The sequence below is a fragment of the Falco peregrinus genome, chromosome 6, assembly GCF_023634155.1.
Source record: "Falco peregrinus isolate bFalPer1 chromosome 6, bFalPer1.pri, whole genome shotgun sequence".
Taxonomy (NCBI): domain Eukaryota; kingdom Metazoa; phylum Chordata; class Aves; order Falconiformes; family Falconidae; genus Falco; species Falco peregrinus.
In genome coordinates, this window is record NC_073726.1 from 65,651,322 (window position 1) to 65,678,775 (window position 27,454).

A 27,454-nucleotide genomic window follows, 5' to 3' on the forward strand; every position below is an offset into this window, starting at 1 on the left:
CCTAGTGGTAGGGAGGAAAGCATTTTTTTCCAGACCTGGCTAGCTCACTTGTTCTAGAGGATACTAGCACATCTTGGAAGGTTAATGCATTCTGTTACTGGTTTTGTAGACAGAGGTGTAAATTTGCCCACACCGAATGGGAATTTGGTCTTGTAAGATGTATTTTCAAAATTTTTGGAAGTGACCTTCTGCATTTTATGTACCACTTTCATATAATCAGCCATATATATTGGAGGGGATCTCTGGAGGTCCTTTGGTCCAACTGCTTGCTTTGAAAGCAGGGCCAGCTTAGAGCAAGTTGCTTAGGGACTTGTCCAGTCACATTTTACTGTCTTAAAGGGTGGCAAGTCCCCACCATCTATGGGCAACCTGTTCCCATACTAGGCCACTCTTGTGGTAAAAACAAATGAATAGCATTCTTAGTGTCTCATTGGAATTTCCCTTGTTGCAGCTTGCATTTGATGCCTCTTGCCATTTTGCTGTATGCCTCTTTTAGAAGACTCTGACATCATCTTCACTATGCAAGATAGTTGAGGACTGCAATAGGATTCCCTCTTTAGCCTTGTCTTCTTAAATCTGAACAAACCCAGCTTTCCCTGCCTTTCCTGATACATCATGTGCTCCAGCATGCTTATTATAGATAGCTGTGGTCTTTCTCTGGGCTTGCTTCTGTACACCCAAAGTATTTATTTCAGAGCCACAAACTGTATGCTGTGCTCAGCTGTGGCCTCGCAGGCACCGAATAGAGGGCAAGAACCACTCTCTTAACCTTCTACCTCCAGTCCTTGTTAACGTAGAGCCGGATCTGTGGCTGCCTTTGCTGCAGGGGCACATTGCTGACTGAGATTTGACTTGTTCATCAGGTCCCCCAAGTCTTTTCTGCAAAGCTGCTTTCTAATGTATACATGGGCTTTTCCTCTCCCAGATGCAAGGCATTGTCCTGGGATCATCTTTTAGTATTTGTCGTAGGATATTCTCTCCAGATGAATCTGATTCACTTTTTAAGGTTAGTTTTGTAAGAGCAAGGATGATCTTTTTCCCACTACTGAGCAGAGCAGTCTTACTTCAGGATGTGGAAGCAGACCAAGTCAGTGCTTTGCTTGCCAGGAATAGAAATGAGAACAGCACGGATGCTCGAATCTAATAATGTCAGGGCTTTTTACCAGTTTATTAATTCAACTCTGATGCTTTTTTTCTATGCAAATATTTGGTGTTTTTCTTCCTTTTTCCTTAGATCTCTGCCCAGGAAAGCAGAAGAAAAAAGAAAGAATACATGGACAGTCTGGAAAAAAAGTAAGCCAACCTCCCTCCTGTTTCAAGCCGGCCAATAGCACTAGTTCTGGACTGGGAAGGGATCCAGCTGTTGATGCTGAGACTGTTTTGTGCACAGAGTGCCAGCTGCCATCTCGTGGTTATGACTGAGAAAAGGCCCTTCTGGCTTCTGCTTCTGCATGTGCTGGGTGCTACGTTCGTTACACCACCATGTTGCTAACACGCTGATAAAGACTTTAAACCTTAAATAAGGCAAGACCCATCTGCTATTGGCCTCTGCCTCACGCAACTCTGTTGGCCTAGTGGGTAGGCAGTGTCCGTGGAAAGGTGGATTCACAGTGAATATATTCTGTCTTCTAGAGCAGATGGAGACAGAAGTAGAAAGTGGGTGAGTCAGGACTGCCTGGGAAAATAAGCAGGACTCGGGAAAACAGCACGTGACCCATTGACTTCCCTTAGCAAGGAGGAGTCAAACTCCCAGTTAGTGATTTATGTCTCAAATAAATCTTCCTTCCAAGAGACAAGTTTTCTAGTGCATTTATCTTATGCACTTCACCAGATGGATCTGTTAAACCCCTTGTACCATCTTTGGTGATATCCTTGATGTGATTTCCTTTTTGTCTTCTTATCTCTTTATAGTTGAGACTCGCTTTCTCAGAGTTACTGTTACGAAGTTGCACCCTCTGCATCCAGATACCAAAAATATTTCCCTTTACCTTTTTCCTTCTTGAAGCTATTCCAGATGGTCATGTTTGTCTACTTGGGAGTCCCATATTTTTACTTGGACCTTTTATGTGGCATGTTATATGCTAATCTGCTTTAGTTTTGGGGATTTCCAGGGAAAGCGTGGAAGTGAGAACTCTCTTGGGAATTAATCTGCTGGCTTATTAGCCTCCATAAACTTGAAATTCGAGGACCTTATTTCGAAAGCATGGCATTTGCCAAATTGCAAAAAATAGTTGCTAACAACATAAATATAGTGTGTTCTGTAACTTTTAAAGTATCTGTCCCATGGCCAAATGTGCAGAGAAAATCTGAGCAGGGTCTTTGCTGTTGCTATTTTGAGGGGCAAAAAGTAGTTACAACCCATCCTAAATGAGCTGCTCCTGCTGGGATGTAGTTGAGCACTGTAAGCAGGTGGTCTGCAGCTAGTAGTATCTTTTGCAATGTCTTTTACACTAAGTATGATTAAAGACTATTACTGAAGTTAGTCGTTGTAACTTCATTAAATGTAGGTAAGATCATAGAGCTCTCTGTGTGAAAGCAAGCTTGGTTTGTTTAACAATAACAATTATAGAATAAATGACTGATTTTTTACATTTCTCTTTCTGTCCTTGTGCTGTCTCCAGAGTTGAGACCTGTTCAAATGAAAATAGCGAGCTGCGTAAGAAGGTTGAAGTCCTGGAGAATACTAACAGGTAAGGTATGAAGGGAATAAAACAAAACTGTAGCATGATATTACAGTGAAAAGTGAAAATCTGGAAGTTAGGACATGAGTTGAAATTAAACAATAGCTATAGCCGATGTGGTTAATGTCACAGAAAGATGAGGAAGGCCAGTTATTGTGATTACAGTGTGATATAAAGCATGAAGGCTTTCATGTCAGGTCCTAAACTGTCTCCCTAGCCTGTGGTGTGCTTGAGAAACCTTTTAGCACCCTTCTTAAGAGTTCTTCTGCTGTCCAAGAAAACATAATTAATGATATATAACAAAGAAAAGGCTACAGCCCAACTCTCAGGATTGTCTTTATTTAGTGCAAGATGGTTTTGACAGGAGACCTTGACCTGGAACATGACACTTCTAGAAATTACGGTGCTGAAGCTCAAGAACCATTATTAGTTCCTTCTGGACTACTAAATATCATTGCAATTATTGTGTACCCTTCTAACCATCTCACACCCTGGAATATCCTTCATTTGGAGGGGGGAAATCAACTTCTTGTTAACTTCTGAAGAAATGGGTGACTCCGTGGTGGCTTTCTCAAAGGACACATGGCAGAAAATGTTGAATAGCTGAGCTTCTAATTGGATGTTAGCTGAGAGTGGAGTGTCAGTCATCGGTTATGCTCAGTGTGTTCTCTAGTGATGGTGAATTCCGATGAGGGACTAGATATGACTTCTAGTTAGAGGTGTTTGTAGTGATGGTTAAATATTACCACTGAACATGATGGTAGCATGGAAGTGTGGGAGGAGACTGGGTTTTGAAGATAAGACCCATGATCGTGGAGGACGGCCCTAGAGCTTGTCTGGCAGCCAATATATTGCTAATTGAGTGGCATGTTGTTTCTAATCTCCGGATTCGATCTCTAATTTCATGGAGCCAGACCCTGTAGCAGTGTAATTTGCTGGAGAGTGTCTCCCACACACTGCTCATGCACGAAGACATCTGCTGCTTGTTTGAAGAGAGCCAAGCCATTTCTGTGCCTCTTGTATCTTCCTCCAGGGTTTTACATAAGACCCAGGAATTGTTCTGTATGTATGGTGTAGGGTTTTCTCTCCCAGGATCTGTCCCAGGAGATGCTGAAGCCAGCTGCTCTAAGGAAAGGTGCAGCTGTGGATGGAACACTCAGACAACATTTTGTCAAGCCTGGAGTTGTTCTCCCCAGTTCAGCTAAATTTGGCCAGCTGTTTTCATCTCGGAGTTGTTGCAGATGTGGTCATGAGAATAGCTTTGTTAGTACTGTCCATCCTTTTAGACAGGACTTTTAGCATCTTCTCTATTATTTGTTGATCTTAGTTCTCTCATGCTAAATGTTCTAAAAATATTTGGCTAAGTGATATTATCTCCAAATCCTTTATACTTTAGGCATGTGGAACGAGTTGCATTGTTTTCTTCCCTCTGCAATAACATTGATATTGATTTGTAATCTGCGGAGAAGCAGATGTTCCTGACCCTCTGCACAGAAATTCTTGTAATTCATTAATTCATGGCAATACTGTTTTGGCTATTTAGATATCAACTATATCTAAAATCTGCTGAAGCTTCAAATTGAAGTACTGAGAGATTTGTAAATTCATCAAGCCTGAATTATATAACAACCTCAAAGAGCCGCGTTTCACCTCAAAGAGCCGCTTTTCTTATTTAGTGTATAATTGTGCAACTATGTAATTCAGAGAATGGTTCCAGGCCCTTGTTTAATGTATATTATCCATTTCCTATGATGAATTCAAAATGTCTGGTTTCCTCATTAGTATTTGCACAGAACCTTGATGTGGCATCCAGAGACCGTTCAAATGTTTCAGAACTTGTCTTCACAGCATCCTATAGCTGGTACTTCCATCTCCTATGTACAGTCAAGAATCAAAGTTCAGAGCAGTGATGGTCAAAATCATGCAGTGTCAGTTTATTCTTGGGTGCCCAAATTTATATGTTAGGACTTTATTTCTCAAAGCACCTAGCATACAGTCATACACATGTGCATCTTATTTAACATGCCCAAAGCAGAGCCCCAGTGGACTTCAGCTGCAACTTTGAGTGTTTGATGCAGTAAAAAATGAAGATGTTGTTGAAGGTATTATCTAAAAGTAGATCTGCAAACATTAGAGCTGTTCTTTTGCTGTGAAAAACTGTAAGAGTGGAAGAATGGTAACAGGAAAATAAGAGCTGTGATTACATGAGGAAATGTTAATGCATTCAAGTGTAGATGAAGACAAAGTTGTTTTTTTACCTTGTTGGAAAACTGGGCTATAGTTGCTTACCTAAAAGTTCACACACATCTATGTACTCTCAGTCAGCATCTTGATTGTATAGTCTGGCTGGAGTTGAGAGGAACTGAAGGGCAATTTCCAAAGCATACAACTATTGAACAGCAGTTTCCTTTCAGTATGTGCAATCAGTTTTTTAGAGCATGTCATTCTATATATAGAACACATTTGCACAGGTACGTACCTAAGTCTTCAGGAAAACCCTGCTTGCATTACAAAATCTGGCTCCAAACCATGGAAACACTAAAATATCTTCTCTTAAAATGTTCCTACATTATTTTCAGCAGCATGAAAAAATTTAGAAGAATCTTCCCTGAGAGCCTATCTTAGCTTGAAATTCTGGATCTGAAAAGATGTCATGTAAAAGTTGCAAGTGTGGTCAAAAAATTTGCATCCAGAAGCATCTCCCTTGACGTTCATGCATCTTAAAAGGCAAGGCAGGAAGCTGGGGACTGAGGTGCAGAGGAGTTTTTAATTCTTATTATTCTGAGTGGGTGACTGCAGCATTTTCGGCAGCTTTGGTATTAGAACACTAGCATATGTTTCCTCTCCTAATTTATGTGACTCAACCCCTTAAAAGAAAGCTGTCCAAGTTCCTTTCTAGGCAGTTTTCTCAAAACTAAGGAAGCACATTATTACATGCATACCTGTTATGTCTTGTAGCCACAAGTGAGCCAGGCTGTCATTGGTTCGAGTAGCATCTGAACATGTGGGGCATGACACTGCTGTCTTAGAAAGCAAAGGGTGTGAGAAGAAGCGGGCACCAAGAGTTGAACTGACTTGTCCCAGTCACCAAGAAGGCTTGATCCACTCACGTTTTGTCCCTGGGACCCAAGGGAGAAACTGCCAGTGATCTAGGGGACTGAATGTGCTTTCTGACACCAGCATTGTCTAGCTGAGAGTCATAGCTATTTGGGCTTAAAGACAGTAGTGAAACATCTGGTGCTGTGTGTGACATAAGAGAAGTACTTTTGCTTTTCACTTCTGTTGAGTCTATATTTATAAACAGATTGACAATCACTTTCCCTGGGTAAATGACAGACATAGGATCCAGTTGGCATATTGTTGAGAGTGCTACACATGGACAGTACATGCAAGTAACTGCTAGAGTTGCTGCATTGGAGTAATGACTAGCAGGTTGTGTAGAACTCCACTCTGACAGGCACCTTAAAGTCAGTGACTTTATAAATACAGCTGGGATGTTCTTCCATTTCTCATGTTCCTGCTCAACCTATTATTATGACTCCCAGTCATCTAAAGATCGAATTGTGTATCAGTCTTACCCACCAAGGGTTTATCAGCACCAAAGCTGCCAGACTTCACTGATTTGCTTGACTTTTCTGTTATTGAGGCTGGTGAAGTAATTTACCAAGTCATTTTCAAGGAGTGAAGGACCTGGATTTAAGCAATGAGGTATCTTGCACTTCATTTCAGGCCACCCTTATAACACATGACAAAGCATGGCAGCCCGGGAGTGACTCCTTTTCAAAGCAGCAGGACAGTGTTTTTAATGCTGAAACATCTTTGATGAAAAATTGTTCAATTTTTTTCTTTGCAATTCAAATGAGGAAAGATTGTGGACTTTTTTCTGCTTTGGGGTATTTTGGTCTTTCAGCAAAAACCTTACTTTGAGATTTGCTCTCTTTCCTACAAAGAAGACAGGCAGAGAAGGCATCTGTGTGTAGAGTTGGAAGACAGGATAATTTTTCTCTGTCCTTATCAAAATCAGGTGTTGTTTCTTACAAAGTAGATAAAGTCTCTGAAAAGTCTTGATCAAAATAAACAGTGTTTGGTGTCCCCTAGAAACTGTCTTTTTTTGTTTAAATTTATATTGGATTTTAAACTTAAACACTGAAGTGAGGGAGCCTTCCAGGTAGCTATATCCTGGAGTGACAGATTTTCTCTCCTTAATCAAAGTGTCACTGGAAGCAGAGGGAAAGCCTTGACTTGTTCCTTACTTTGGTCACGGAAGGGGCTCTTCTGAAGATGAATATGTGAATGTGCATAACGAAAACAAGACATCATAGGCAGAGTGAATTTGCTGGCAGTGTGTGGAAGGGAGAGCAGGAGTCTTCAGTCACTTTACAGCTTTCCTATGAGGTGCTTCCATTGGCAGAGAAAAGCGTGAAAGCACGTTCACACCTCCTACGGAGGTGACCCTCTAATTGAATATCACTGGGAAATGTGTCAGACACAGTGAAAATAATCCCTGTGGGTGCAAACCCCCTTATGCACGCTGCCTTGGGATTGCATTTCCTCCTGTTAGGACTTAGCCACAGGCTGTGTGTTTCACTAAAAGTATTTGTGGCCTTCCTGCTGCTATGTAGAGGGAGCATCTTAGTTTGACTGAGGTACCTGTCCTGCTGAGCAGAGAGCTGCTCCTTTTCCCTCTTAGTCCAGATTATGCCTGCAGCCATCCAGTAGCAACGAAGGCAGCTTTTGCGTGGGAAAACAGATCTTTTGACCTCAGAATCAAGTATTCTGCCATGCCAGGTTCAAATAGAGAATAAAAGCACCAAGGAGTGCCCTATTTTGGCAGTAGCAGAGTAAGCTGGTATCATCTCTGAACAAGCTTGTTTCTTGCCCTCGCCTCGGCTTTTGCTCTTAGTTTGAAAATGCACCTGTAGCCTCATGACTCCCGACACTGAGTCCTTGTCTGTTGAAAAGACAGTAGCTCTGCTCAAACATACAAATTACTGGGGGGAGAAAGAGGTTTTATATGAAGGCAGTTGGTAAATAAGTTGGGGGATGAATCTTCCTCTGTATATAGGAGACCTCAGGATACGTGCCTAATTATACTTTCCAAAAAGAGAGTGTTTTGGAATCAGCTCTCTGAGACTACTCTGCCCAGCAGGTTTTATAAATTCGACACAAAAAGGCAGAGATGAGCAAAATGAGAATTGCCTCTTTTCTGTTGATTTCCCCACCAGCCATTAGGTGTTTTCTCACTGACGCCTCCACAAAAGTGGCAAGAGTGATCAGCATTTCAAGGCTGCTGCTGCTGCCAGCCCCGGAGCCGGGGAGGAGGAGAGCTCCTTCCTCCTCCCTCTGCAGAGCTGTTCTGTGTCGAGCCCAGTAACTCAGGCCCCAAACAGGAAAGATTTAGTCTTCTATAACAGCACAGAAACCACAAGGTTAATGAGGCATTGCTGTATAACATAGCTGGTGTCATATGGTGGGAATATTATATGCAGTAATTTCTATACTGGAAAATTATATATACCACATACACAAGTCTTTGTGAACCCTGTGCCATGTAGTGGATGTGAGGAGGAACTGGGGAAAGATGCAGAATTTCCCAGGGAATTAGGATGGTCTCATTTACGTGATGGACAGTGTTCTAATATCTTAATTTGCCTGTGGTGTCTCTAATAGTGAGTAAAGGACTGAATTAGACTAATCACTTTCTTTTTTTAAAAACTGAGTTGCAGGATAAACCATGCTCTCAAGAGTATGCAAGACATCCTTCCTTAATAAGTTGAGAAGGATCTGCTGGCCCAGATATACCTGCTGTGAGCATGCCTTGTGCTCATTTCAGAAAGCATTCCTGAAGTCCTTGGAATCATTAAACCCTAATTAGCAATGAGCATTGATAATTAAAAAAAACTATAATAATAGGCAGACCAGTGTATATTGAGCTGTGAAGGCACCTCTGGGTCTGTCCTACAATAGCTTTTAGCCAACTTGATCTTAAAATAATCCTAGTTTCTCTGACATCCTGACCTTGCTTCTTGCTTTAGCTTTTGATGTCACAGCCTCCAAAGCTGTTGCCTCAAGTTTTGTGGGGGTTATCCTCCGCAGTAGATTGAGAGACTTACAGGAGAATTGAAAAGTAACATTGGAAACAAACAGCAAATTTAACATCTTGATACAAAATTGTACTATATTTGTGTTGAGGACAGACATTTGTGTTACTCCTCATCTGTTAAAAAGCTTTAATGAAAACAAAATGAAAACTTCTGTGAAAATCCTATATCAATCATACTTTGATGTCATTTCCCATTTAAATTACTAGTATCCTGACAGTCATAATTGATGATACTGTAGAAGAAAATCAGCCAGAAAGACAGATGAGTATCATCCCGGTCGGGGAGTGTTGAATTTGACCACAAGAGAATCGCGATTGTGGTTGGGACCTCTGGAATACACAGTCAGAGTAGTCACTTGAAGCATCTGTGATTTTTCTCAGCTCCTGGAGGATTTAGCAAATAGCAGTCAAATGTTTTATTTAATAAATGAATTTGAGAAGTGGAGTCTGTGCCTGTATCTGGCTTTAAGACCTTCTCTTTGAAAATGGTCCAGCATGTGGTCCAAACTGCTGTACAGCACGTTTTCAGAAAAAATGAGGTAGCTGTACCTCTACCACTACTTTGAGCAGTTACAAACTTGCTTCTGCACCTCTTCAAGGAATGGTGAAACTCCTGCTGAATTCATGACACAGAATCAGGTTGATATGCATCTAGTCACTTGCATGTAGATCAGTTTCAGTTGTTTGTAAGCTTACCAGAATAATTTCTTCTAGAAACACTGAAAACAATTTTTACTTACAAGAGCTTTCTGAAAGTACTAAAGAAATAATTTTTCAGGACGTCAACTGAGGGAAAGACAAAAGAGCTTTTTGAAAGTTCTGGTGTTAATACATGTAAAAACTTTGTAAAATGGAAAACACTCCTCGCATCAAACTTCAAGGAGAAGACTTTTAACTATCTGTACTTTATATTAAATGCTGTGTTACTGCCAGGTGTGGAATTTGAAGCAAAAAACTATTTAACCAGCAAGCAGATTGGGGTGTGTGATGCTTGTCTGTTATCTTTGCTTTCCAGAACACTTCTGCAGCAGTTGCAGAGGCTCCAAGCCATGGTTGCTGGGAAAGTGTCCCGTTCGTGTAAGGCAGCTAGCACACAGACAGGGACCTGTCTTATGGTGAGTGTCCCTAATGTGAGGAATTACAGGGGAATGAGAATCTCTTTCCACTGCTCAAAGGCAGTTCTGCAAAGCCCCTCACTTGCAAATTCTCAGCTTGGGAATCTTCTCTTCATAATTTGGGAATTAATTCTGAGGTAGGTGAGACTCCTGGCTGATGAAGATTAATGGTGGTGGGAAGGCATTAAATTCTGGAGGAGACCGGGCCTGTCCTTTTGATTGGGTGCTGTGGTGATAAAAGCAGCACTGCTCCTCTGAGTGACCTGTTTTATTATTTCCTACAATATTGTATGTGAGAAATAATGTCTAGGATTGTAAAATGAAAACGAGGGTGACCTTTGATGCGCAGTTCTTTTGATACCAGTAAAAATAAACTTGCTTATCCAAATAAAAAGTCATATTTTACATAAGGCTGTAAATCTAACTCTGTCCTATTTCAGTAATAGTAGTCAGGATAAATAAACAGTTAGAATGAAACTTTTCCCTTTTCCCTCCTTACACTTATCCAGCAAGTTCCCTCTATACTAGTGCTATAAATTGATGGAAATTATTTTCAAGACTTAAGCTGTTCTTCTAGTCTGCTACCCTCTCTGCACTTTGAAGCAAGATTGGGGCCAGGAGCAGAAATAGCCTTAGAAATTCCTGAGAATATCTCTAACACACACGTGGCGGCTGTGTCTGCTTTTCAGTTCTGGAAGTAAGATGACAGGCCAAAATGGTGGCAGACGTTGAAAACAAACTCCGGTGTTGAAAATTGCCCTTTGAAGCACTGAATTGTTATTGTATATATGCCTTTGCTAAGAGGCGCTGTACATAGTGATGAAAATAGCCTCAAATTACTTGTTTTGAAAAAAATATTAGATCTGCGTTGTGTTGATTCTTAGTTTTGATGTGTGCATGTGGGTCAGGAGCTACTGCACTTACCTGTTTGGCATCTTCCCTTTGCCAGATGGTGGTGCTGTGTTTTGCAGTAGTTTTTGGCAGCTTCTCTCAGAGCTATGGGCCGTATCCTTCTGCTACAAAGATGGTGTTGCCCAGGCAGCATTCCTCATCAGAGTCCTACACAGACTCCATTGGTAAGTGACAACTATCCTAGTCTTGCTCCTTCCTTGGTTGTGCTTCGGCACTTGTCTTCCACCCGCATCCCTAATCCCCTCCTCAAGCACCTCTGCTCCTTAGCCAGCCATTCCTTGATACACCTGTGTTTTTCAAAGGAGGATGGTTTGGCAAGGTATGCTGATGGTAGCAGGCTCCATAAACACAAGCAAAGCCTTTTCCTCACTAGTCTGCTTCTGTTTAAATCAGTTTTGTTTCTGTTTGTGGAATTAAAGCTAGTGGTCTGTAAAAAGTAGCAGTATTTCTACTTGGTAGCAAACTTTCGTACTGTTAAAATAACCAACTGATATCAGCTGGTGTTTCCTTTGCTAGTGTCAACAAAGAGTCCAAGGACTGAGTGGGAAACTGTTAGTATTACATACTCATCGTGAACCAGTTGCTTTCAATGTATATTATGGAAGTGATTGTTTCACTTTGTTCTTGTTCTGTGAATAATTCAGAGCTTTTTGATCGCTGCCTGAACCACCACTGTGGTATCTTTCCTCAGCTATCAAATTACCAATTAATCACTATCAAGAGAAAAGACCTCTGCACCTTTAGTTCTGCTCTGACAGTTTCCATTTCCTAAAATGACCACGGCTGTTCTCTGAGCTGCCTGTTTCTCGTGTCTTTTTGCCTTGTCTTTGTATGCAGTGAGGTCAAGGAGTCTGCTAATTTATGAAGAGCCTCACCAACTGGAGGAGTCGTCAAGCCCGATCTCCTTTGCAGATCGCAATGACAGGCAAGCAGACACTTCCAAGTATGCAGCACTGTCCCTGGAAGCCATGCCAGGGACACAGCAGGATGATATCATGCAGTTCACAATAGCCAACGAGACGAGGCTAGAGAAATCGGTGCTGCTGGGCCTGCAGCAGCACAGGTGAGTGCAGGTTGGGCTGCTTGTCATACAGGTGTCACTGTCATTTGTGCCTGTGGGCCAGCAGTAAGACTAGAGGCTCAGCTACGCTGGGAACTGTGAAACATGAAGAGCTTGGTCTCTGTCTGGAGAGCCTACAGGCAAAGTTGTTGTTACTCTGGAAAAGTGGTTGCAACAATATTGTAGTAATACAGCTACTGAACTCCTCAGTGCTTCTGCCAAAAACGTAACCCCTGTAAGCCTGTTAGTTGTGCCTGCCCACTTCTTTAAGCACTAACTTCTGTGTCTTCTGAAGGAATAAGCTTTTGCCAGTTGCGTGGAAGTGTGAGGCTGTGACTCACTGGGCTTTCTATGAGGTTAGGGTGTAAAGAGCTGCAGCATCTTGCAGCAGTGATCTTACTAAAGCATTACTGTGGAAAGTTTGCCGGACTCTGTCGTAAGAGACAGACCTGTAAAGTTATCTGAACTACTTAACACAGCATTCCATAGTGATTTTTTTTTTTTTTTTTGTTAAGCATAAGTGTAAGTTTTTGGGGCCTCTGAAAAGAGAGAGATTCACTGGTTTTAATATGTGTGTGCAGTTTTCTTTCCACTTGTTCTGCCTGTCCTGCCACTGTCCTGTTGGCCCAGATCTTGGTCTCTGCTAACAAGCAGTAGCAAGCACACCAACCAGTGGAGAGAGGAATTTTGTTTGGAAGCATGGTATTCTGATGTCTAGGATGAGCCATGTCACCCCAAGCATGCCTTCTGAGCATGGTGTCAAAGTTATATCTAGAGCCAAAGAGATGACTAATTTAGTGTGTTGCCATCCTCCAACTAACAAGTACCTGATAAATGCTAAGTGTCGTCTTAGCATTAGCCAGTTCAGGCATGATAGGTGCTTTTAAAAATGACTAACTGTTAGTGTTAACCTTTATTGTTTTGGTTTTTTTGTTCCCTACAGAGTCAGCTCTGAACTAGAAGGAAATGAAACACTGAAGATAATTGAAATAGATAGAAGAGTCAATGCCACCTCTTAAAAATAAATAAGACCTTTTTTCTTGACTTCCCTCTTTCCCACATATTGTCAACCAAAGTCCCCCCTGACTAGTCATCCTCAGTGAACCAAAGCACAAAAGAGAGGAGTTCAACTTCTGCATCGACTGGTGAGGCTGTGACTGCAGATGGGATCTCTTGTCTTTGTAACTCCCTTCCTCACTTCACACACAGTCCCTGTCTTTGCTTTTATTCCTTTCCTGTCTAATACTGCAAGGGCAGGATTGAATTATGATGGCAGATGATGCCAGCAGTGTGCCGGTGACTGGTGTGTGTGCGTGCGTGCATGCACATATCCTAATCTGAACACAAAGATTCTTTCTGTAGAAAAATGAATACGCAAAACCAATGGGAACATGTGGGATGATAGGTTTCTTAGGAGGAGATAACTGAGAGAAAGAGGAGGTGCAGCATGGTGCAGCTCTGAATCTATCCACAGCTCCATGCCTATTGGTCTACAGCACCTGAGCCTTTTGGGGGGTATTGAGAAGCACGTATATAGCCTGCTTCTGAAGGGACAAGAAAGGGCCCTGATACTGCTGAGTTAACATGGGCAGGAGAGGGGTGGGCAATGACGATGCTGAATTGTCCTCCCCTAGCTCTTTCTCTTCTCCCCTCCAGCCTCCTTATCATTTCGTGGGGTAAATTTCTCTGGGTTGAAAGCAGTCCCGGTAGGCTTCCCTACTGCTTCCACCCTTGTGGAATTCAAGCAAAGATCAGTTGCTGTCTTGTCACACTTTGTGTGGGAGAATTACACTAGTTTTTCTAAATCTGTTTAGAAAGCAGGTTTTGTTAAATTTATGCAATGTTTTGGATGGATGTCCTTTAGTCTGCTTAAGGCTAATCTATTTAGCTTAAAACAGTTCCTTCCCAATAAAGTAAATCAATGTAAGGCTTAAATCAGAAGTGCCTCCTGAGAGGACCATATGGTTTTAATTTATTAGCTTCTAGATGCATTGATGGAATTTCTTACGTAGACCTGGTCTCAGATTGTCCTGTATTTTCCTTTCCTTGCCATCTTCCTGTTACTATTGTAAATAGTATTTATTAGCTTTGCAAAATTTTGTTCAGGCAGTTGCAATGAAGAGAACTGAGCTTCCCTAACCCTGCAAGTGGTCTGGGCGAACTCTGATATGAGACACAAAATATTCACCCATTCCCGCCCCCTAAACTTGAGTTGCCCTAAAATAAAGCCATGTGTCTTATCTTCCTCGTACCTCCTTTTCCAGAGATGTGATCTTGGACCAACCGCTTAGCAGAAAAGACGTGCTCCAGCTAGGCACAGTTCAGGGCTGGCAGTGGTAGATACTGTCTTAACTGTATGGCAAGAGAGCCGCTGGCCTGAGGAGTTGAGTGTTTAGGCAGGAAACAAGGCAAAAGAGGAATGAGATGGGTACACAGGGAGGTGAAAAGACTGGCCCAAGTTCAGTGGAAAAGCCAAGAGCAGTATTCAGGTCCGATCCTGGTCTAGTACTCTTCTCCCTGCTTTGTTTCCTCCTTGTCCCAGGCAGCTGTTGCCTTTAAGGGTTCTCCCTCTCTCAGTGCCCTGGTCATGCCTTTGCCTGAGCTGTGCTTCTTGCAGTGGCACAGTTGAACCTACCCCAGGATTTGAGCAGAGTTTTGTCTGGTTACTACAGAAGGGCGCTCGGACTCCATTGAGGATGGATTTAATGTGAAAATTCTAATTTAGCAGGCTAGCATAGCTACTTTACAGTTTACCAGAAGTCAATTTAAAAAAAGAATAACGAACTTTGAAGCTCTTTCTTCTTCTTCTTTTTTTTTTTTTTTTTTTCCTAGTGACAAATAAGGGAAAAACTAACCTAGCCTTACAAGTAATTTTTTACCATGTACAGTAGATATTTCCTGCAAGTATTCTATTTTGTAAAATATTGGATTTGTATTTTATTACAGCAGCTGCCACACCAGCTCCTTTCTTGTTATTCTCCTTGGACTTTCTTCCTTCAGTATCCTATTTGCAGCCTTCAGGACTGACTCAAAACTCAGTGAAATGAATGGAAGGAATTCAGTGAATTACAAGGGGCTGTGGATCAGTCCCCACTGTACCATTTTAAGAAGGTGTTTCACATTAGTGGAAGTGAAACGTGAGTCTGACTCCGTGAGCTAGTGATGAGTTTTGGTGTACAGATGTACTTTTTAGGTAATGCCCTATTCCTCTATGCAAGTGCCTTTTTGTTATTTTATCTTTGGTGGCAATGAGAGGAGAAATGCTGTTGTAGTCTATTTTGCAAGTGTTCCCTTCTCGGCATGGGTCAGTCTCCTCCCTAAAGTATCTTTCCCTTCACAGTGATCCTGCTGAGTCCTCTGAGTCATTCCAGTATCCACCAACAACTTTGTATGGTTTGTTTTTTTGGTTTTTTTTGTGGTTTTTTTGGTTTTTTGGGGGGGGGGTTTGGGGTTTTTTTTGTTTTTTTTTTTTTACGATTTAAGGCTTCATGTAAATAACGAGCACTGGTGGGTGCCACAAGGGATGGCTGCATTGCTTAGCCACATGAGGTCAGCAAAGCGGCAGGAGAAAGCTGGGACTGACCCTTCCATTTACGGCATGGCTGGTCAGTGTAAGCGGGCAAGATCATAGCTTAGAAAATTCCTTAAATGGTCTTTGTTTTCAGAGCACCCATGGTTTGCCACCTCTGGGGGCAACTGAATGCTCAAGTCTTCTGCAAAAGAGGCCCTGCTGTCAAGCCCAGCACTGCTCCTATTAGTTTTGCAGTTTGCGCTGTGCGTGAGTAGGAGGCCGCTCTGCCTGAGCTCATGCCCATTAAATGGAACACCTCCTCTTGCAGATACAGCTGACTTTGCTGTATTAAAACCAAAATTGAATTATTTCTCAGTACTTAAAGGACAGATGATTTCACAAACACTAGACAATCCCCTCTCTCTGAAACCTACTGCACTAGTCACCATTAAAGCTTTGCCCTTTTTTTTGCTTAAATTGGGCATGTCGGTTCAGATCTGATTGGGAGATAGTCATGGTTTCATCGGGAGCATTTTAAACTGGCCACGGTCTTGGTCAGTCCTCTGAACTAATTCATCCAAGCCAGTATGGCCATACTAATTTTCTTGTAACGGTTTGATAATATATAATCTTAATTTGTGTAATTCTTTAAGTTATTTTTAGATATTCTTTCGGGGAATCTCTTGACCTAGCACACACATTGCTTGGGGATTTATTATATTAAATGTTACTTCTTTATAGTGAGGAAAACCTTTGCTTTACTTTGGTATTTTTGTGATAATTTTTCTTCAGGGGCCTTAATACAACAGATTTATCTGCTAGATACTAGGGGCCAAAGAATCTCCTGTCATTATCTACCCACAGGCTGTTATGTGACAAAGACCTCACCATCTCCAGAGGTGGTTTATGCCCATGTTACGTATCTAGCAGGGGGACGGAGGAGGCAGGACACATGCAATTGCACTGCCAGCCTCAGCAGCCCGAGGGTGAACGTTGATGCACTGCGGACCACGTGGAGAGGCAGCTGTGTGCGCTCTGTGCTAAGGGCATAGGGAAGGAGTAGTAATGCGTATTCAGGGAAGATGCCAGTAAAAGTGCTTTTAATTAGCTCAGCTATATTACTTGAGGTCTTAGCCTTCTGCCAGTATACTTTTTCCAGTGATCAGTGACTTGGTGCTGTAGAAGGATGTGTGTGTATGGACAGGGTAGGCAAAGGCCTTATGTGCTACTTAATTTCCATTTCCGCTAGAGGACTTAAGTGATCCTTAGAGTCTTCAGCTGTAATGTTGTGCTTCTTGTAGCGTGATTCTATGCACACTAATAAACTTACCTTTTGTCCTGTAGCTTTAAAGCATGTCTAGATCTGTTGGGTCTTTGCTTCTAGGGAGATAAGCTATGAAGGAATGTAGGGCATTATTTTTTTATATATATTTTAAAAGCATCAGCAGAGGGCATGTGACAGTTCTAACCTTGTCAGTGTGTAGGTATTGTTGAGTTTTTTTCCCCAGGCTATTTATAGTTCTTTGCTGCATTTCGCTTATTTCATCCGTACCATTCAATATTTTTCAGCAGCACAGACTAATAATGGATTAGGCTGGGCTGAGGTTCTTAGGCCAGATCCCAGCTGCTACGACACAGCCTGCTTGTCGTTATACAACTTTTGGAGGCTGCAGGTCTGGTTTATACTGGCAGGGGACCTCTGCCATATCTCTCTGTGTAACAGTGTATCTCAATGTATTCTTGATTTTTCTAATATAGAGCTGAAAATTAATCTAAAAACTTTTCTTCTTCTTTTTTTTTTTTTTTTTCCCTGCTAAAGAAACCAACCCACCTCTCTGCTCCCATCCCCCAAACTATCAGTGGTGAATTCTGTCTAGACGCATTTAGAATGTAGGTCAAGTAAATGAACGATACTAATTGCTACGTTGGGAGGGATTTCCACTGAGTATTTGGGCTCTAGATTCTAGCTTATGCCAAGAGGCCATTGTACAAAACCCACGCAGCTAAGAACAGAGGTATACAGAGTATTTTTATACTCCTGGTGACTAAAATACTTCTTTCTCAAGTCACTAATTAGAAGGGGAACATTATGTATTCTGAAGGTGAAACGGTAGGTCAGTAATCTGTAACAACAGAAGTTCTACTAGCCTATAGAAGTGTAGTGCTATGATGTGTTGCTGCTTTTCACTATAGCGTTAAGAATAAACAACTCTGGGGGGTTGCAAAGATGAATGAACTGGCTTGTGTGTTAAGGCCTTTACAAATAAGATGAAAGGATTCAGTCAATGAGCCAGGACATTGTAGCTTTCTTGTGGCCAACAAAATGACAGTGGGCATTCGGGGATATGTTGAGGTTGTGATCCCAGTTAGTACCACATTGCTTAGGTGATCAACATCCATTGGAGACTCCAGGATTGTGAGGGAGATTGCTATTTGGTTTTGTGGTTTTCAGGTCTGGCCTTTTCCTGCTTTGCCAAGGTGTATATATATATGAATGCACTTCCTACATAGGAAAGATTGCATCTTGCAGGAAACCCTCGTTTGTGATGCTGAAATGGAGGCTGGATATTCTTTATTAGCAGTATTCTCTTCTCTGCCCTGAAGCCAGTATCCTTAATCTTTCTCCAAGAGTTGGAACTGAATAAGTGAGAAGAAAACACAAGCAACCTGGATTTGTAGATCTATTTTACAGAAAAGAAATGGCAGGTGAAGGGAATCCTGATGTCACAGGGAACATTCTAGTCCCTGATTCCATAAATCAGCAGTGATAGTCTTTTTCATTAGTTCCCCCCTTGTTTTAGCTTTAGTCTTCCCCTTGCTCTTTAATACTAAACAGTCCTATTTATGCATACCTGACCTTTATGGTATATGCCATTTTCCCTTCCAACCAGCAGGAAAAAATCGTTTTGAACTTTCGTAGCCCATAATTAAGGGAGTGGAAGGGAGAGAGGGGGAAGCAGAGGCAGGTAATCAGTTTCTTTTAACAGAACTCTGCTCGTATCTGACTTTGCCATATCAGATCTTAATTCAGTGGTGCTGATGTAACAGTGTCTTGCTTATTTCATTTGTACAGTTAGCAACAATGAGTGCGAGTGTGTGTGTATCTGTGCATGTGTGCATGGTGAGTAACTTTAAAAAAACAAAAAGGCAGAGTTGTTTTCTTAATGCAGTAAGCATCACTAAGTAAAGGCATCTACCTGAACACACAGGACACATTCCACTTGGTGCAACAGAAAGTCCAGGTGTTTCTGTCTGAAACCTGTTCACATTCCATCTCACCGAGCACTCATGAAACAGTCATGTGAATTGCTGTCTGAAGTGTGTGCTATTAGTAATTGTAGACTGAAAGTTGTTGCACTGTCATTTTGCGTGTATGCATAGACTGTCTGGCCTTTCTGTAGGACAGCTCTGTTTGGTACAAAAAAAATAATTACTTTAGGTTTGATTGTATCTTCTGGTGTCATTTTTGTTCTGCAGAGTTATGGCTTTGAATGCTTTTTTTTGTTTCTTTTGTTTTAATGGTGTAAATTAGCCTTAAAAAGTGCCCCCTGGGAGCTGATGGCTCAAGGAAAGTCATTTTATTGAGCTGGTCCTCTGGGAGAGTACCTGAAGATTACCCCCTCCTGGGAGGGAGCACTACTGCCCTGACCACCATGCGGGCACAGCAAGATGCCAGCAAGGGGAAGCAGTTTGCTCTCAGAGGGCCATGCCGTGATGCAAGTACATCACAGTTTCCCTGAGATTTGCTGGTCTTATTACTTGATGTTACCCTTCTGAAGAGAAATACATATCCAGGGCCAAAGCCATTGCCCTGGGCCATGCAAAACAATAGCTTGTGACTCCAAGTTACTCTTCGTGTGACACCCTTAAGGCTTTCCAGCTGTTATTTCCCTTTCCTTCTGTTCATGTGGATACAGTATGGGTTTGTGCAAAGATTTAAAACAATCTAAGATTAAAAGAACAGTGATACTACTGCAAAAAGCACACACCCCCTAAACTCCTTGGTAAACTCCATTGGAGCGTCTTCTGACTGCAGGTATCTCTGTTCTTTTGCCACAAGTCTATTTAACTCTGTGTATGTGTGTTCAGTGGCCTCTCTATTTTTGTACAAGCTCTGTCATCTGGATACGGTCCCACCTGATTTTTCACACTGCAAACATGTCCATTGGGTGGAAAGAAATTGCTATTTTTCCTTTTTAAATCGTCTGCTTGATTCTATGGGAGGGCAGACTACCTGCTTTTGTAGCCTAAACATGTATGTAGCGAAGTATGTTATGCTTTTCATTTCCTGCAAATAAATATTTTCTGTAGAAAAAGCAAGTGCAACTTGTTTGCTTTCCTAATGGTTGGAAAAGTTCTGGTCCCTTGGCTTTCCCAAGTGTGGCGCTGCGCACAATGCGTCCATCTTCACACAGCAGAACTACCAGTACTTCAGCACATTGCTAGACAGAGGGGTTACAAGCAGCAGTGTGTGTTTTTACTGAAGCTGGCAACCCCTTCTCTTTTTTTGAAATTAGGGGAGAATTGTGTCTGTCAATGGGTGGAAATTAGGCAAAGGCTGATGGTGTTTTATAAGGATAATGGCACTTCAGTGCAACTGTGTGATACAGCCCCATTAATATTGAATTGTCTCTCTCTAAAAGTGGGATCCAGGGAGGCTGATGCTCAAGGAGGCACTAGCTTCAGCCTGATGATACCTGTCTGCTAGAGTGTGCTGGAGCTTGATTCGTATGGGCCAAATAGCCCCCCTGCAAGGCAAGGCCTTTCCCTGCACTGACTTGATGCTGGGCAGCTAATTGCTTAAACTGAAGTAATCTCCTAAAAGAGATTTTTTCTGCTTTGGCTTTTAGGGGTTGGGTCCTCTGCTGGCCTCTGCTCCTTCCCTTACTCTGCGTCACCTCAGGAGCTGCCTCCAGCAGTTCAGAAGCTGCTGTTTTGCCTGTGTGAACAGTCGACATTGTCCACCAGTGCAGAAGCAGCACCCAGCCAGGGGAACAGAATTAACCTTTGCTACTTTGAGTAGACGTGGAAAAGAAAACACCTGATTTCTTCCAGTCTGGGGACTCCGTGGCTGTGCTGGCCATCCAGGGAACTTGGCGGTGAATGACCTAGTGCAGATAAGAAAATTACCCCGTGCAGAGCTGGCTTTGTAAATGGTATAGTCATTTGTATTACACTAGCTTTCTACTAGGAAAGAGACCTTATATCTGGAGTACCGTGCATCCATACGAGAGCAACCAACAGCTTCTCCTCTGCAGGAACTGCTAGCGATGGAAGTAATAGTTCCAGCTTTACTGAACTGAAAATGGAAGTGTGACAGATGGCTTTGGTGCCTCCTTTTCAAGGCCTTTTATAAAAGGCTGTTTAGAGGTTGGGGAAGGCAGTGTACCATGAAAATCGGAACACCCTGGCCTGCACTACGTTTGTGGCTGGTGCTGATTTTCAGAAAAGCTTTGGTTTTGGGCTGAAGAGGTTAAAGTAGCAGAAGAAGTTGGCAGTGAAGGAAAAAGCTCTACTCTGGTGCTTTTATCCCAAGGATTGTCTTTGCTGACCACCACCATTCACTGTCACAAGAAAAGGACATTGGAATGAGAGGTTGGTTTTTCACCTGGCCAGGTTTTTTTGTCAGTCCTGTTGCGCACACAGTCTCCACGCAGTGCTGTAACAGAACAGCTCTCCCAGGCGAAGCACGGTTCCAGCATCAGCCACATTATCTAAGCCCCGCCTCAGTCACAGCAGATGATGAAGCAGTTCTTTCTCACAAATTTTGGTTTCTGTGCCTGAATGAAGAAGGTCTGTGGTGCTTTCCCTTGGAAGGTGGGGTAGAAGGGCTTTACTTTGTCCTTGGAAGTTCTGCATCCCACTCCTTTGCTGTCATTGTTTCAGAGGTCACTGCAGCCGCCGTCTTTCTCCTGCTGCAGCTGGGTGCCCCTTGCTTTCTGAACAGGCAATTTCACTTGCCAGAACTATTGATGCAGCGCAATTCTTAGCAGCATCAAGCCATACATACAACATTTTTAGAGGAAAATCATCAAACTGTGACTGATTGGGGAAGTTACCCTCAGCTTAGTTTTAGCTGAGCTCAGTTCCTCCAAGCATACAAAACACCGGCTGGTGATTAACAATTGGTTAAGAATCTCCTTGAGTCTCACTATTACCCTTAAAGCATCACGCAGCAGGCAATGCTGCAGGGAATCTGTGATTAAAAAAGAAACCCACATACAACGGAGAAATGCTGGGTGATGAGCTGTCAGCCTTGCTACCTATCACCCTCCAGTACATGCTGTTCTTTGAAAAGCATGTTACTGTTTGAATTCAAGGCTGAATTTCGATACTCGTTTCTCAGGCTAATTCCCATGGCAGGGCAGGAGGAAGGGTGTCCAAATGCAGCTTGCAGTGCCTCTCACGGTGTGGTTTGGGTAGTAAGTCTTCACCCTTTGCTGTTAGCTATTGCTTGTACCTATTTTACAACATCACAGACTTTGCCATCCTTGGAGGTATTCATGGTAGATTCATTACCAGTACTCCCTTTCCTGGTTCATTTCTTTTGGGTTTTTTCTAGAACATGGACCTCATTAGCTGGGAGTTTAGAAGCAGTGAGCAAAAGCTTGCATCTTTGCCATAAGTAAAATAATTCTGTAGGAGCCATATCCTGTAGAGAGAGTGCACTGGATAGGGGCCAAGGAAATGAGCTTCGGATTTAGTCTTGCTCATGGCATGCTGGTGAATTTGGCTGACCCTTCTCCATGTTTCAGATTCCCAGTTGGTAAAATGAGGCCAGTGGTGGCTTCCTCCTCTCTATAAAGCGTGCTGAGATTAAGCAAAGCAAGATGATCCAGAGGAAGTAGTAACTGGAGCCAAAAGCATGTTTCACTTTGTGTAGAATGAATAATGCTTGTGTGTCTTGTCTCCCTTCAGTTTGTGCTTCAAAAAGTTGAAGTGAAATGATTTGATTTCTCATTGTTTGGGGGTGGGGGGGGTGGGGTATATCTTGTGGGTTTCAAACAGTCCACAAAGAAGCCAGGATTGACTTGTTCAACTTTTTATTACTGAATTAATATTAAGTTGTGTTTACATGAGTTCTGTATGTTGCTATAAAATTACTTTTTTGTGTATCTCCAGTGAGGAGGAAATTGCAAGTTCTGGCCCTTATCTTTGTTGCGATAGAGCTGAGGAGAGATAACCAGCGTAGATTAAGGCCATGTCTGCTGGGTTGTCTCACTTCCACTGCCTAAAGAAATGCTGTAAGCCCTCTTTTTTAAACCTGTTTGGTAAAAACCTGGGTTTGATCCATGGTATTTGTGAAGAGGCAGCACCCCAGCACTTCCAAGCCAGGCCCTTGTTGTCACCCCTGCTGAACACCTTGACAACAAAAATCGGGGTGTATTTCTAGCTGTGGCAGCCTGCGCGTGAAAAGGGGAACAGCACTGTGAAATAGCTTAAAAATGGTAAAAAAACATAGAATGTAGCAGAAAATAGTAACTCACCAGAGCTAATGGGATCCAGGGCTGGCAGAGCTGCAGGGTGAAGCGGCTTGCCCAGCAGGGTGGTCTGCTGAGGTGGGGGTGGCTCACTCCATGTTAAGCCTCGGCATCCCTCAGTTACCTGATGGATAAGCACTGCCCTGCTTGAACTTCAGATGCTGACCAAAGTGAATGTTTTTGTGGGCCTGTCTGTCAGCACTGGATCTGGGAAGGGAAGCTGGCTGTTTGTTCAGTCATGTTAAAAAAGAATAAAAACTCGAGGGGATGAAAATGCATACGTACACATGTGTATGGGTATATGTATTTTTATATGTTCTTCTGGACGATGAATTTTGTATGACCTTAAGGAATACGGAACATTTAAAGTAGGCTGACTTCTCACTGGCTACCCTGGCACACTGAACAAGTAAAGCTGCCTCATCCCTTTCTTCCCCACTCCCCTTTTCCATATATTCACCTCTTTTCCATTAGGAATAGGATTTTCAGTCCCTCCCACTCTGAATAAAACTTACTGCAGTGCACACAGCCAGTGCGCACTGGAGTGTTCAGAAAGGGATTTAACAGGCATGTGAGTAATGGAATAAACCTCCATCCCTTGGCTTGACTCCAAGAGGCTCAATTCCCTCCTTTCTCTGCATTTCCTCTTTCATTCCCACCACCAACCCTGCTATTCAAGGCATGTAGAAGTTTCCACCTAGGAAAAAGAGCTCCCCACCTGCTGAAGCCTGTCAGCTCTCCCAGATGAGCAGGGGAGTCACCGCAGAGGGATGCGAGGCGCTCCTCTTAACCTGGCAGCCCAGCCCCTGGCCAAATCGCCAGCTTAAGAAATGAGATCTCGGCTGTGGGAATTCAGGCTGTTGCCAGCACGATGATCCCAGATGCTGGCAAAACCTGCTAAAAATCTATTTTTGTGCTCATCCTTTCCCCCCTGATCCAGCAGTATGTCTGCAGCCACATCTTGGAGCAAACACGATGCTCTGATGAAGTTTCAGCTGTTGCTGCATTTCTCAAACTGCAGGAATTGACAGCTCTGCCACAGGTGTAATTGTGTAAGCAGGGCTTTCCTTCACCAGCCTCAGATTCTGTCATAATTGCTCATATTCAGAAAAAGGCATAGGAAGTCAATTTAGCGCCTGATGTTGCAAATGAGTCATGCAAATTGCAGCCGTCAGAGGAAAACCAGGTAATCCTGGAGCACAGTGGAAATGTGGTCATGTGGGCAAAACATTTATTGACAAGCAGGAGCTACAGTAGGGTTTGTGCTGGAGGAGGACGTGGCTCGGTGGCATGGATGTTTGCTGGAGGCGGGGGTAGGAAATTCTAATTAGTTGCCAGGCTTTGCTCCAGATGCTGTGGGGGAGGTGGAGCGATTAGCTGGGGCAACAGGCCATAGAGCTGTTCCCATGCGGACCAAAGGCTAAAAGAATAAAGCTGTGAGATGATGCATATGGTTCTGCTCTCCAACTGTAAAATTAATTTGCAATTAAAGTATTTTTTGCACATGCTATTGGCATCTTCTCATAGCAACAGATTGTACGGTTTTCACCAACGACAAAAACTCGAAGATACCATTGATGAGAGAGGGGCTTATGGCACTACTCCTCATCCTTGAAGCTGGCTGCTGGGCTAGGTCTGAACTGGTCTTTGACAGTTCCAGCTCAAAACAGTTTAGTTTTTTTCTGCAAAAAACAGTTGTCACACGCTGTTAAATTGGATGCTTTCACTAGCAACATTGGTTGCTAATGTCCCTGGAAGTTCAGCAGAAGACTTTCCAACGGAGGTCCCATCTCTCCATGGAAAAGGCATTGATGGTTCCAGAGTTTGCAAATCTCTGCACACAGCTCAGAGCAGGAGCCAGACCTTTTTACAGTTTTGCATAAGACCTTTAGTTTTCCTTCTAATAAGCTGTATATTACCTTTCTTAACTATGCTTTCTTCTGTGTGCCTCATTAGGAACTGAAAGCACTCTGAGGGGTGGGGGAGAAAATTGATACACATATTGGGAGAAGCACACATGTATGTAGATAATGTACACATCATTTATGCATAGGGGTAGGATGTAATTTTGAAAGTTGTTTAAACTTTTAAATAGTTGAACTGTAGTAAAAAGATCTACTTTTCATCACCCTTCTCTACTGCCAGCAAGGGAGGGGAAAACTTAATTGGCTAGCTTGGAGGGCTGTCATTGCTGGAACTGAAGCGAAAAATGTATATGCAGTATGTGCTGAGTATGGAGAAGCTGAATCTTTAAATAGGGTTGGAGAAGGAACAAGAACCAGGTGTAAAGAACCTATTGGCTGTCCTAAGTCTGGTTGTTGCCCAAGATCTTGCAAGGTTTGCACGCTGGTGCATACAAGCAGCAGGTAAACGCTGTTACCTGTTTGACTTTTGCTCATGGCGCTGGCTGTGCTGTGGCACAAGGATCACAAGGAAGAAGCGAAGCCACCCATGGGGAAGGGGGGCCTCTGAACTCTGTTCCTGCAGGGCGTGCCTTCCCTGCAGGGCACTATTTGTTCACGCCTCCCCTCTTTAGTCCTTATGTCTTTCTATTTTGCATCGCATTGCCTTGGAGAAATTTTGGATGCAGAAAACAAAGCACTGGCTGCGCATAATTCCTGGTATAATTTCTGTATAGTCCCAGGCTTTGACCTTTCCTGTACTTTTTAATCTTCTTGTCACTGTCAGCCTGAGTGCTTAAATAGCCCCGCCTGGGTGCCTCTGTGGAAGGTTTTTGTATCTCCCATAATGAACAAAAGGAAGAAGCAGGGCACAAGGCAGGAGGGCAGTCTATTTTACTAAGTGGCGATGTGGTGCCTGTGTCAAAAGGTGTCCCCTGGGAGCCGGGTGCTTCTGTTCGGAGCGGACTACATGGAGATTGCCCGGGGAGAGCATCAGAAGCGACTGACAGGTAAACCCGCAGGGGCAGCGGGGACGCGCCGGGGCTCGCTCTCGGAGGCGCTTCCAACGCGCCGCTCGGGGCAGCCGCTGGTCCCTGCGGGCCGGGCCGCCCCCGCCGCCTTCCCAGCCCCCGGCGGCCCGACCGTCCCCGCGACGCGTGGGCGGGGGCGTGGCGCGGCAGGGCGTGGCGGCGGGGGGCGTGGCGGCGGGTGCGGCGAGGCGATTGGCGGGCGGGCTGCGGGGCGTGGCGGGGGGCGGGGGCGGCCGGGAGTTTCCCACAATGCCCCGCTGCAGTGCGGCCGCCGATGGATGCTGCGCGGCCGCGCTGCCATTTGCAACCGCCGCGGCTCGCAGCGCGCCCCCCGGCCCCGGGAGCAGCGGCCCCCCGGCCACCGCCGCCCCCCAGCGCCTGCAGCCGCCGGCCACCCCCCGCCTGCCCCCTCCTCCTTCTCGGCCCCGCTGCCCCGTCGCAATGAACCCCCCCGCCGCAGCCGGCGGGGAGGAGACGGGGGCGGCGGGTGGCGGTGGCTGCCGGGGGGCCGAGGGTGGTGGGGAGGCGGTGGGTGCCGCCGGGGCCCCGGAGGAGCCGGGGCTGCCGGCGGCGGAGGAGTCGCTGGAGGAGAAGCTGCGGAGCCTCACCTTCAGGAAGCAGGTGTCCTACAGGTGGGTGCCGGGCGAGCGGGCTGGGCGCCCGCGGTGTCCCTCTCGGGCACGGGGCGCCCGCGGTGTCCCTCTCGGGGACACCTCTCGGGCACGGGGCGCCCGCGGGTGGGGAGGCGGCCGGCGGGGGCCGGCGGCGGTGCGGCCGGGCAGCGGCGTGGGGGCAGCACCCTGGCGCCCGAGGGGGCTTTTTCTTTATCCGAAGCGTGAAAGAGCCCCCCGCCCCGATCGGCGTGCCGTGAAGTCGCGACCTGCTCCCAGCCCCGCCGCTGCCGTCAGGTCTGCGGAGCTGCTCGGTGCGGCGGCGCCGGGGGCGATGGGGAGGGGGCGGTGTGCGCGGCGGAACTTCGGAGTTACTCGGAGGGAGAGTCGGGGACCCTGCCCGGCTGCCGGGGGAGCGGCTCCGGCCTTTTCAACAAAAACACCGCCTGCCCCTGTTCCCGGTGCCTCTAAACGCTCGCATGAGGTTTCGGAAACACCTTTTTGGTGGTGTTGCGGATCCCGAGAGGGGCTTCTCCGTGGGAGGTCTCGGGGAGTGCAGGGCTCCCCTCCCTGCCGGCTGCCCACTCGTGCCGGCAGCCCCTGCGCAAGCCCCCGCGGGTGACAGCATCGGTGGGCTGCTGCGCCCGGGGGAGGGCAGGCGCAGGGGTGCCACGGGACGGGCTGTCGCCGGAGCAGTGTGTTACTGTCATAACCGGGTCTTGGGGTTTTATGGCTGTGCATGTCTCCAGTGTATCGCTGATGCCAAGTAAATGGGTTTGTTTCTTTGGTCAGTGCACCTGTATGGAGGGGCTGCTGGTGGGATTTGTCAGCTTTCCTGTTACCACCTAGGGTCTAATGGTTAGCAGCGGCTGAAATTGGTTGCTGTCTGAGAAGCTTCATGCCAAAAAGTTCTCGAGTTTTACCTAATTCTGGCTGCAAAGCCCCAGTGGCGGCAGCACACTGTCGGTAACTAGTATCGTACTGCGCTTAGAAATGAGCCCTCTTAACTGGGAGGGCAAAAAATGTGGAACTGCTACTTGGTTTGTCT

The 27,454-nt window shown here is 44.6% G+C and overlaps 2 protein-coding genes across 6 annotated transcripts in view; both read left to right on the top strand.

Moving 5' to 3' along the window:
• The window catches only part of CREB3L2 (cAMP responsive element binding protein 3 like 2), an 85,616-nt gene extending 65,918 nt beyond the window's left edge, over positions 1–19,698 (top strand). For both annotated transcript variants that reach the window (XM_055807385.1, XM_055807384.1), the window contains exons 7-12: positions 1,235–1,293; positions 2,622–2,690; positions 9,800–9,899; positions 10,849–10,975; positions 11,649–11,874; positions 12,815–19,698. In XM_055807385.1, coding sequence (XP_055663360.1) covers positions 1,235–1,293; positions 2,622–2,690; positions 9,800–9,899; positions 10,849–10,975; positions 11,649–11,874; positions 12,815–12,890 — 657 coding nt within the window. In that variant the 3' untranslated portion in view covers positions 12,891–19,698. The remainder of the gene's footprint in view (positions 1–1,234; positions 1,294–2,621; positions 2,691–9,799; positions 9,900–10,848; positions 10,976–11,648; positions 11,875–12,814) is intronic.
• Positions 19,699–26,034: 6,336 nt separating this feature from the next.
• DGKI (diacylglycerol kinase iota) overlaps positions 26,035–27,454 on the top strand; it is a 233,888-nt gene continuing 232,468 nt past the window's right edge. For all 4 annotated transcript variants that reach the window (XM_055808931.1, XM_055808932.1, XM_055808933.1 and 1 more), the window contains exon 1: positions 26,035–26,427. In XM_055808931.1, coding sequence (XP_055664906.1) covers positions 26,045–26,427 — 383 coding nt within the window. In that variant the 5' untranslated portion in view covers positions 26,035–26,044. The remainder of the gene's footprint in view (positions 26,428–27,454) is intronic.